Source organism: Mustela putorius, unplaced genomic scaffold (genome assembly GCF_011764305.1).
Source record: "Mustela putorius furo isolate JIRA1106 unplaced genomic scaffold, ASM1176430v1.1 tig00000242_pilon_pilon_pilon, whole genome shotgun sequence".
In the NCBI taxonomy this organism is placed as follows: domain Eukaryota; kingdom Metazoa; phylum Chordata; class Mammalia; order Carnivora; family Mustelidae; genus Mustela; species Mustela putorius.
Genome location: NW_025421325.1, coordinates 16,064,721 through 16,076,603, shown reverse-complemented (window position 1 = coordinate 16,076,603; position 11,883 = coordinate 16,064,721). Strand labels below are relative to the sequence as shown.

The window sequence follows — 11,883 nt, the reverse complement described above, 5'->3', positions numbered from 1 at the left end:
CCAATTTGGAAGCTCCTGGGTGGAGAGTTTCAGTCTCCTGACGGTGACGTGGAGGCCGCAGTGAGGGTGGCGGGATAGTCCGCCGTCTTGGAGAGGGTTGGCGGGAAGATCCGCCATTTTGGAGCCCCGGTTTCCCAGCCGGCCCATCACCCTCCAAACCACATGGCCAAGCATGCTGGTGGCACCTGTTCAGGACGTGTGTTTTTCTTACGTGTTTGCTTCTGTGTTCTCGAATTGCTCGGTTTTTGATCCTTGCAGTGTAGTCTCTCATTCCGGATCCCAATTCATCTCCTGGAATTGATTGCAGATCTAGCTGGGATTTTGATTCCAGAACATTGTCTTGCCCCCAGTCTTGGACTCCTCCAGCTCCCTGGGCCCCTGGCTTATGCTGGGGGGCATGGTCACCGCCAGCCATGCTGTCAACCCCACCCTGGACAGTGATTGGCTGGAATTTCCCGGAGGCATTCTTGGGGACCCAGGCTGTAAAATGATACCACTGGATCATCTCGGCTGTCTCCTTCAAGGCCCACTATCTCTGTGCCATGGTCTGGGTGATGCCTTCCCTGGTCTACTCAGCTTTACCTGTTACACTTGCCCCCAGGGCCCTGTCCTCTCCCACCCTTGGCCTGCCTTACATGCTGCTTGAGGTGGAGAGCTATCTGTTCACTATGAGCCCCCCTCCCCTCCTAGAGGTGAGACCCACAGCACAAGGCCTCGGTGCTAAACATTATTTCTAGGTGTGCTTGTGAGGATGTTTCCAGAGGAGATTTGCATTCAAGTAAGTTGATTGAGTAAAGAGCACTTTCAGTAAAGCTGGTTGGTATCATCCCATCCGTTGAGGGTGAGAGAGTAGAACAAAAAGGTGAAGAAAGGGAGAATTTTATCTCTGCTTGACTGTGTGAGCTGGGACGTGGTTCTTCCCCTGCCTTGAACTGGAATTTACACTACAGACTCTCCTGGTTCCCTGGTCTTTGGACTCAGACTAGAACTACACCACTGATGTTCCTGAGTCTATAGCCTGCAGAAAGAAGATCATGGCACTAGAAGCTCACCATCCTCCTTCCGGCCAATAGTAGCCCAACACTTAGGTCATGACGCCTAGGTCCCTCACCTCACTTCATTCCATCACGTGGGCATTTTACCATCTCGCATCCCTACAAGAAGAAGGGTGAGTACAGTATAATGGGATATTTTGAGAGAGAGAAAAAGAGACCACATAATTCTAGAATTTTATTATAGCAGATTGTTATAATTGTTCTATTTATTATTGTTGTGAACCTCTGAACTGTGCCTAATTTATAAATTAAACTTTATCATAGGTATGTATATTTGGGGAAAAAAAGCAAAATATATATAGGGTCTAGGACTATCTGTGGTTTTAGGCACCCACTGCAGGTCTGGGAACATATCCTTCACAGATAGCAGGGGACTACTGGATAGTCTATTGGTTTTGTTTCTCTGGAGAAAATACAAAAATACAAAAACGCAAAATACAAAAGCAAAACAGGCATAGGACTTACACGAGGCCGTGTTTCACTAGCAAATGAATACCTTGTGTTACTTACCACAGACAATTGTGCCTCCCCAAAATTTATCTATTGAAACCCTAACCTCCAGTGTGGAGGTATTAGGAGATGGAGCTTTTAGAAAGTGTCTGGGTCTTGAGGGTGGAGCCCTTATGAATGGAATTAATGACTCGGGAGAGCTCCCTCCCCCTTCCTTCCCTGTGAGGGCTCAGTGAGCATGTGACCAGCTATGAGCCAGGAAGCAGGGCCTCACCAGACTCTAAGCCTGCCAGTACCTTGATCATGAACTTTTAGCCTCCAGAACTGTGAGAAATAGATGTCTGTTGTTTGTAAGTCAGCAGTCTGTGGGTTTTTTTGGTAGCAGCCTAGATGGACTTAGACTTGTGCTTTCCAAGCCAGCCCCCGAGGGCCGAGCTCCCCTCACACACTCCAGCCTCCTGGGGCAGGCGTGGCTGATTCTCAGGGTACCCCATTGTCTTCTGTTTCCTGGGGTTCCTGGAAAGCCAGGCCTTTGGGGGTCTAGCCTGGTCTCTTTCTCCTTTTCTCTTTTATCTGCCAGTCTTAGAGGCAGGAGAGGGAAGCCTCGGGAAGGTATCCCTTAGATGTCCAGGACCCATTTTGGCCTGGTCCATTTCAGCCCACTGGGCTCCTACTCATTGTGGGTAATTCCCCCATATCCTCTTGGTCCCTGGCCCCAACGGGACAACTGTGAGCTCCTGGTAGAACTCAGTATTTCTAGATGGAGGGGCAGAGGGGGAGACCCAAACTCCACACTGAGTATCTGGGGGACCTCCTCGTCCACTGGTTCTCTTTCCAGGACAGGTGAGGCAGAGCTCCTGAAAGCATTAATGCCCCTTTGGGGGCAGAAAGGACCAGAAGACACCTCCCTTCTGGAAAGAGATCTTTACTGAGTCAGTAATACTATGTCTCATGATATCATAGGTAGACAGGATTACATGGCAGTGGGGGCAGGCGGGAGTGCAAGCCAGTTGCACACCTATGACGAGAAGGGAGGTGGCATTGTGAGGCTTTTGGAAGGAAGGAAGGAGCTGGAGTCTGAGTCGGGGCCGGGGAGGAGACAGCTCCATGCCCCCAGCCCAGGAGTGGCGGGAATCTGTCAAACCCAAAGGAGGGCAGCTTGACAACCAGTTTAGCCTCGGGACCAGGCCGGGGGGATGTCCCAGAGCTCCCTTCTGTGCCTGTGCACAGGAAGGGGGTGAGGGGTGATGTCAAAGTGAGTCCCCTGTGGACATTCAGGCCCTTCTGTCTTCGAGTCCAGTCCTGCTGCTCAAGCAGAGAGGCCTCGGCTGTTCTGAGTCATGTTTGGGGGAGATCAGAGGGCGGCTGTGGGCAGGAGAGCCAGGTGCAGGAGGGGAGAGCTGCCGGGGTTGACCCTCCGTCAGCCACCACAGAGAGGGCCCATCTCCCTCAGCCACCACAGAGGGGGCCCATCTCCGTCAGCCCCACAGAGGGGAATGGAGCAGGTCAGCCTGGCTCGGAGCAAGGGAGCCAGCCCCACACACAGCCTGGTGACCCCAGCCTCTTCACTCTTGATCCTGCCCCCCACCCCCACCTTTCTTCAGGGTCCCAGCTGCAGGGCACCACTCTGGCAGAATGTTCCAGGGCCTAGATAGTCTTCCCATGCAGATGAGACTCCTGCTTGCATTCTTCTGAGATGCTCCTGGGATAAGGAGGGCAAGGATGATGTGGAAGAACTTTCTGGAGACATGAAAAAATTGTGCAACTCCTGGGACTATGGTGCCCAGAGCCTAAGGACAGCAGCACAGGTGGGGACCCTCTGGTCTGTGTAAGGCAGGGGCAGCTCCTGGGACTCTGTTCCCATGCTTAGGAGGAGAGTGTTTGGGTGGCCAAATCCCTCTTGTCCCTAGAGTTTGTACTACATCTTCTGCAAAGGTTTTCCTGAGTCTTCCCAACCGCTGGGAGCCACAGGGAACTGCTAGCTAGGTTGGTTCTGAAGATGCTGGAAAACTGAGTGGGTCAGCAATTCAGAAATAGGTTCAAGACCTTCTTCCCAAGGTAGTCACCTCCCTGGCAGGCTCAGTCACAGGACAGGGGATGTGTCCTCCCACCCTCTCCTCCTGCCCAGCCTGGGAAACCTGGTTGGCTCCCCTGGCCAGCAGAGAAAGGTGTGTGTGTGTACGTGTGTGTGTGTGCGTGTGTGCATGAGGGGCTGCTTTCTATGGTACAGTCAGTACTGGGGAGCCCATAGGTGCAGGGGCAGGCCGGTGGGGGGAAGCCCCTTTGGGATCAAATTACCACCACTATCTGTAGGTGTGGCTTTCTGGGCGGCTTGCTCTGCCCTGGGACCCTTCCTGCCATTCTGCATAGCCGTGTCTGGGACTGGGGCTTTTAGTAGAGGCTCTGGCTTCCTGGTGGGCCTGGGGGCCCTGGGAGTCCTGGGGGCCCCTGTATCCCTGGTTCACCCTTAAGCCCCATGGGCCCCCGCTGGCCCGGCGACCCTGTCTTCCCAGCAATTCCTGGTTTTCCCTGAGGCCCGGGGGGTCCTGGAGACCCTGGGGATCCCTCTGACCCTGCGGGCCCCACATCCCCCTTGGGGCCTGGCTGTCCTCTTGGGCCTCCATTTCCAAAGCTTCCCTTTGAGCCTTTGAGGCCTGGGAAACCTCGAAGGCCAACCGGACCCCTTTCTCCCACAGGTCCTGTGTCTCCAGGCTGTCCCTGAGGACCCTGGGGTCCCGGTGGGCCCAAGCTGCCAGGGTCTCCTTTGGGTCCTCTGCTGCCAATGGGTCCTTTCATGCCCATGTCTCCTTTGAGTCCTCTTGGTCCTGGAGGGCCAGGGGCACCTAGGGCCAGAGAAAAGAAGGGAGAAGTCAGTACACGAGGGCAGGTCATGAGGCTTTCTCACGATGTAGGTGTGGTGCACGGGTCATAGCGACGAGCCTGAGAGTGGCCAGAAACCAAGGCCAGGTCAGCCAGCTGCAGGCTCTGGGAGCTCTGGCTTATTCCATGACTTCTCTATGTCTGCCACAGCACCTGCGAAGGGGGACAGGAAGACTCCCCTGCAGGCAAGCAGGGATTCAGAGACAAGGTGTGTAAGCCTGAGACCTGGTGCACAGGTCTGACTTCAGGGCTCAGGATGGGAACTGAGAGACCTGGACATGTCTGGGAAATGGCCAAGACTGTCCAGGACTGTCTGTCCAGGTCTGGAGGCCAGCCTGGCCTTCTATACCTTCTCAAGGTCTTGGATACAAGCCCCTGCCCCACGGACATCAAACCCTAGGCAGAGCCCATGATGGTCAGGGGACCAGAGATGCAGTCAGGTGACATGGGTCAGAAAACCAAATATCGAGGTGTGAGAGGCAGACCCCTCCCAGAATGAGTGCATGGGTGCAACAGCCCAGAAAAAGGACGGCTCCTCCAGGAGGCCCACCCTGACCACCCCAGCCTGTTCTCTGAGTTCCCGAGATACTACTTGCTGAATCTTCTAGGTGATGTGTAGAAAAAGAAGTCACAATACAGAGGAGTCAAGATGGCAGAGAGGTAGCAGGCTGAGCTGACATCAGGTCGCAGGAGATCAGCTAGATAGTTTATCAAACCATTCTGAACACCTACAAATCCAACAGGAGATCAAAGAGAAGAAGAGCAGCAATTCTAGAAACAGAAAATCGACCACTTTCTGAAAGGTAGGACCTGTGGAGATGTGAATCCAAAGTGACGGGAAGATAGACTGCGGGGGGAGGGGCCGGCTCCCGGCAAGCGGCAGAGCAATGGAGCACAAAATCAGGACTTTTAAAAGTCTGCTCCACTGAGGGACGTCACTCCAGAGGCTAAGTGGGGGTGGAACCCACACAGGGTCACAAAAAGATCAGGGGTGTCTGAGTGTTGCAGACCTTGTAGGTATGAGAGCAGGGAAGCTGGCTACAGAGATGGAGCCGAGGAGTGAGCTCTCAGGGATACCTTAAACTGTGATCCATGGCACAGTCAGGCCTCTGCTCTTTGAGCAGGGAACCCACAAGATCCAGGGAGACCCCCACTGGGAGCTCAGGGATCTGCTAGGTTTGGAGACTCCAGGCGGGGCTGTGTGCCAGAGACAGAGATGCTCGGTCACAGGCTGGGTGAAGTGGGAGCGCTGTCGGAGGCCAGGGAGGTGGGAGTGATTGAGTGCTTCTCTCTGAGGGCACACTGAGGAGTGGGACCCCGAGCTCTTGATTCTTCCAGGCCAGAGATAGGGAGGCCATCATTTTCATTCCCGTCCTCCAGAACTCTACTGAAAGCCTTCAGGGAACAAAAGCTCCCAAAGCGAACTCGAGCAGGTTACTTAGCCGAGCCCCTGGCAAGGGCAGTGCAATTCCGCATGGGGCAAAGACACTTGAGAATCACTACAACAGGCCCCTCCCCCAGAATATCAGCAAGAAATCCAGCCAAGACCAAGTTCACTTATCAGGGAGAACAGTGGAATTCCAGAGGAGGAGAAAGCAAAGCATGGAATTCATGGCTTTCTCCCCATGATTTTTTAGTCTTACAAAGTTAATTCATTTTTTTAATTTTATTTTTTTCTTATTCTAATTTTTCTAACTTTTACTCTTTCCTCTTTTAACGTTTTTTTAACTAGTTTATCTTAACAATACCTTTCATAAAAAAATGTTTTTGAACCTTCATTATTATAGTCATATTTTATCTTTCATTGTATCTAACTTTATTTTTTGTATACACATAGGGTTTTTTCTTCTAAAAAATTTTGGGATACAACTTCTTCTAATTGATCAAAATATACCCTAAATCTAGCACAGGGCTTTGTTCTAGTCTCCAGCCTGAGCAAATTCTCTCCACTTTCTTTTTCTTTCTCTTCCCAACCAACTTCTCCTAACAACTCCTTTCTTATAATTTTTCTTAAGTTTTCATCTTTATAGTCATATTCCATCCCTTCATCGTGTTTACCCTTATTTTGTGTGTGTGTGTGTGTGGGGGTGTATAAGTTTTTCTTTCTTTAAAGTTTTGGGAGGTAGTTTCTTCTAAGAGACCAAAGTACTTCCAAAATTAAGTGGATGACTCTGTTCTATGCACCAGTCTAATATATATATTTTCTTTTTTCTAAAAAAAATTTTTTTAACTTCTTTCTACCCCTTATCTTCCCCCACGATTTGGGGTCTCTTCTGATTTGGTTAACACATATTTTCCAGGGATCTTTGCCACCCTTTTAGTATTTTATTCTCTCCTTCATATATTGTTATCTGGATAAAATGACAAGGCGGACCCCCCCCCCAAAAAAAAAAAGAACAAGAGGAAGTACCAAAGGCTAGGGACCTAATCAATACAGACATTGGTAATATGTCAGATCTACAATTCAGAATGATGATTCTCAAGGTGCTAGCTGGACTTGAAAAAGGCATGGAAGATATTACAGAAACCCAGTCTGGAAAAATAAAAGCCCTTTCGGGAGAAATAAAAGAAGTAAAATCTAACCAAGCTGAAATAAAAAAAAGGTATTAATGAGATGCAATAAAAAATGGAGACTCTTACTGCTAGGATAAATGAGGCAGAAGAAAGAATTAGTGATATAGAAGACCAAATGACAGAGAATAAAGAAGTTGAGCAAAAGAGAGAGAGACAACTACTGGACCATGAGGGGAGAATTCAAGAGATGAGTGATACCATAAGATGAAATGACACTAGAATAATTGGGGTTCCAGAAGAAGAGGAAAGAGAGAGGGGAGCAGAAGGTATATTGGAGAGAATTATTGTAGAGAATTTCCCTAGTATGGCAAAGGGAACAAGCATCAAAATCCAGGAGGTGTAGAGACCGCCCCCCCCCCAAATCAACAAGAATAGGTCCACACCCCATCACCTAATAGTAAAATTTACAAGTCTTAGCAACAAAGAGAAAATCCTGAAAGCAGCCCGGGACAAAAAGTCTGTAACATATAATGGTAAAAATAATAGATTGGCAGCAGACTTATCCATAGAAACCTGGCAGGCTAGAAAGAACTGGCATGATATATTCAGAGCACTAAATGAGAAAAACATGCAGCCAAGAATACTATATCTAGCTAGGCTGTCATTGAAAATAGAAGGAGAGATAAAAAGCTTCCAGGGCAAACAAAAACTAAAAGAGTTTGTGAACACCAAACCAGCTCTACAGGAAATATTAAAGGGGTCCTCTAAGCAAAGATAAAGTAATAGACCAGAAAGGAACAGAGACAATATACAGTAATAGTCACCCTACAGGCAATACAATGGCATGGATTTCATATCTCTCAATAGTTACCCTGAATGTAAATGGCTAAATGTTCCAATCAAAAGACACTGGGTTTCAGAATGTATAAAAAAATCAAAGTACATCAATATGCTGTCTACAAGAAACACATTTTAGACCCAAAGACATCTCCAGATTTAAAGTGAGGAGTGGAAAACAATTTACCATGCTAAATCAAAAGAAAGCTGGGGTGGCAATCCTTATATCAGATCAATTAGATTTTAAGCCAAAGACAATAATAAGAGATGAGGAAGGACACTATATCATACTCAAAAGGTCTGTCCAACAAGAAGATTTAACAATTTAAAAATCTATGCCCCTAACATGGAAGCAGCCAACTATATAAACCAATTAATAACAAAATCAAAGAAACACATCAATAATAATACAATAACAGTAGGGAAATTTAACACCCCCCATCACTGAAAAGGACAGATCATCCAAGCAAAAGATCAACAAGGAAATAAAGGCCTTAAGTGACACACTAAACCAGATGGACATCACAGATATATTCAGAACATCCCATCCCAAAGCAATGGAATACACATTCTTCTCTGGTGCACATGGAACATTCTCCAGAATAGATCACATCCTGGGTCATAAATGAGGTCTCAACTGGTACCAAAAGACTGGGATCATTCCCTGCATATTTTCAGACCACAATGCTCTGAAGCTAGAACTCAATCATAAGAGGAAATTTGGAAAGAACCCAAATACATGGAGACTAACCAGCATCCTTCTCAAGAATGAATGGGTCAACCAGGAAATTAAAGAAGAATTGAAAAAATTCATGGAAACAAATGATAATGAAAACACAATGGTTCAAAATCTGTAGGACACAGCAAAGGCAGTCCTGAGAGGAAAACATATAGTGATACAAGCCTTTCTCAAGAAACAAGAAAGGTCTCAAATATACAACCTAACCCTACACCTAAAGGAGCTGGAGAAAGAACAACAAAGAAAGCCTAAACCCAGCAGGAGAAGAGAAATAATAAAGATTAGAGCAGAAATCAATGAAATAGAAACCAAAAAAACCCAATAGAACAAATCAATGAAACCAGGAGCTGGTTCTTTGAAAGAATTAGTAAGGCTGATAACCCCCTGGCAGACTTATCAAAACGAAAAGAGAAAGGACTCATATAAATAAAGTCATGAATTAAAGAGGAGTCTGGAATCGAACCAACACCAAAGAAATATAAACAGTTATAAGAACATATTATGAGCAATTATATGCAAGCAAATTTGACAATCTGGAAGAAATGGATGCATTCCTAGAGACATATAAACTACCACAACTGAACCAGGAAGAAATAGAAAACCTGAACAGACCCATAACCAGTAAGGAGATTGAAACAGTCATCAAAAATCTCCCAACAAAAATTGGACAGCCACATGCAGAAAAATGAAATTGGACCATTTCCTTACACCACACACAAAAATAGACTCAAAATGGATGAAGGACCTCAATGTGCGAAAGGAATCCATCAAAATCCTTGAGGAGAACACAGGCAGCAATCTCTTCGACCTCAGCCGCAGCAACATCTTCCTAGGAACAACACCAAAGGCAAGGGAAGCAAGGGCAAAAATGAACTATTGGGATTTCATCAAGATCAAAAGCTTTTGCACAGCAAAGGAAACAGTTAACAAAATCAAAAGACAACTGACAGAATGGGAGAAGATATTTGCAAACGACATATCAGATAAAGGACTAGTGTCCATAATCTATAAAGAACTTAGCAAACTCAACACCAAAAGAACAAATAATCCAATCAAGAAATGGGCAGAGGACATGAACAGACATTTCTGCAAAGAAGACATCCAGATGGCCAACAGACACATGAAAAAGTGCTCCATATCACTCGGCATCAGGGAAATACAAATCAAAACCACAATGCGATATCACCTCACACCAGTCAGAATGGCTAAAATCAACAAGTCAGGAAATGACAGATGCTGGCGAGGATGCGGAGAAAGGGGAACCCTCCTACACTGTTGGTGGGAATGCAAGCTGGTGCAACCACTCTGGAAAACAGCATGGAGGTTCCTCAAAATGTTGAAAATAGAACTGCCCTATGACCCAGCAATTGCACTACTGGGTATTTACCCTAAAGATACAAATGTAGTGATCCAAAGGGGCACGTGCACCCGAATGTTTATAGCAGCAATGTCCACAATAGCCAAACTATGGAAAGAACCTAGATGTCCATCAACAGATGAATGGATCAAGAAGATGTGGTATATATACACAATGGAATACTATGCAGCCTTCAAAAGAAATGAAATCTTGCCATTTGTGACAACATGGATGGAACTAGAGCGTATCATGCTTAGCGAAATAAGTCAAGCAGAGAAAGACAACTATCATATGATCTCCCTGATATGAGGAAGTGGTGATGCAACATGGGGGCTTAAGTGGGTAGGAGAAGAATCAATGAAACAAGATGGGATTGGGAGGGAGACAAACCATAAGAGACTCTTAATCTCACAAAACAAACTGAGGGTTGCTGGGGGGAGGGGGTTTGGGAGAAGGGGGTGGGATTATGGACATTGGGGAGGGTATGTGCTTTGGTGAGTGCTGTGAAGTGTGTAAACCTGGTGATTCACAGACCTGTACCCCTGGGGATAAAAATATATGTTTATAAAAAATAAAAAATTAAAAAAAAAATTTCCCAACCAACAAGAACCCAGGGCCAGATGGCTTCCCAGGGGTATTCTACCAAACATTTAAAGAGGAATTAATTCCTATTCTCCTGAAACTGTTCCAAAAAATAGAAATGGAAGGAAAACTTCCAAACCCAATTTATGAGGCCAGCATTACCTTGATCCCAAAACAAAACAAAGATCCCATCAAAAAAGAGAATTACAGACCAATATCCTTGATGAACACAGATGCAAAAATTCTCACCAAAATACTAGTCAAGAGGATCCAACAGTACATTAAAAGGATTATTCACCATGATCAAGCGAGATTTATTCCAGGGCTGCAAGTTTGGTTCAACATCCGCAAATCAATCAATGTGATACAATACATTAATAAAAGAAAGAACAAGAACCGTATGATACTCTCAATAGATGCTGAAAAAGCATGTGACAAAGTACAGCATCCTTTCTTGATCAAAACTCTTCAAAATGTAGAGATAGAGAATAAGTACCTTAATATCATCAAAGCCATCTATGAAAAACGCACAGCGAATATCATTCTCTCTCTTTTTTTTTTTTTTAAAGATTTTATTTATTTATTTGACAGAGAGAGATCACAAGTAGACAGAGAGGCAGGTAGAGAGAGAGAGGGAAGCAGGCTCCCCACTGAGCAGAGAGCCCGATGCGGGACTCGATCCCAGGACCCCAAGATCATGACCCGAGCCGAAGGCAGCGGCTCAACCCACTGAGCCATCCAGGCGCCCCCGAATATCATTCTCAATGGAGAAAAACTAAGAGCTTTTCCACTGAGGTCAGAAACACGGCAGGGATATCCACTAGCACCACTGCTATTTAACATAGTACTAGAAGTCCTAGCCTCAGCAGTCAGAAATTAAAGGCATCCAAATCAGCAAAGAAGAAGTCAAACTATCACTCTTTGCAGATGATATGATACTTTATGTGGAAACCCCAAAAGACTCCACTCCAAATCTGCTAGAACTTGTACAGGAATTCAGTAAAGGGCCAGGATATAAAATCAATGCACAGAAATCAGTTGCATTTCTCTACACCAACAACAAGTCAGGAGAAAGAGAAATTAAGGAGCCAGTCCTTAATTGCAAATCCCATTTGCAACTGCACCAAAACCATAAGATACCTAGGAATAAACCTAACCAAAGAGGCAAAGAATCTATACTCAGAAAACTATAAAGTACTTATGAAAGAAATCAAGGAAGACACAAAAAAAATGGGAAAATATTCCATGCTCATGGACTAGAAGAACAAATATTGTGAAAATGTCTATTTTACCTAAAGCAGTCTACATGTTTAATGCAATCCCTATCAAAATACCATCCATTTTTTTCAAAGAAATGGAACAAATAATCCTAAAATTTATATGGAACCAGAAAAGACCTCAAATAGACAAAGGAATGTTTAAAAAGAAAGCCAAAGTTGGTGGCATCACAATTCCATACTTCAAGCTCT

The 11,883-nt window shown here is 45.9% G+C and overlaps 1 protein-coding gene across 1 annotated transcript in view; it reads right to left on the bottom strand.

Annotated features, from left to right (window-relative positions):
* Positions 1 to 1,217: 1,217 nt before the first annotated feature.
* The window catches only part of SCARA3 (scavenger receptor class A member 3), a 53,540-nt gene continuing 42,874 nt past the window's right edge, over positions 1,218 to 11,883 (bottom strand). Inside the window, exon 6 of the mRNA XM_004775112.3 lies at positions 1,218 to 4,348. Within this exon, the coding sequence (XP_004775169.1) occupies positions 3,897 to 4,348 (452 nt within the window). The 3' untranslated portion in view covers positions 1,218 to 3,896. The remainder of the gene's footprint in view (positions 4,349 to 11,883) is intronic.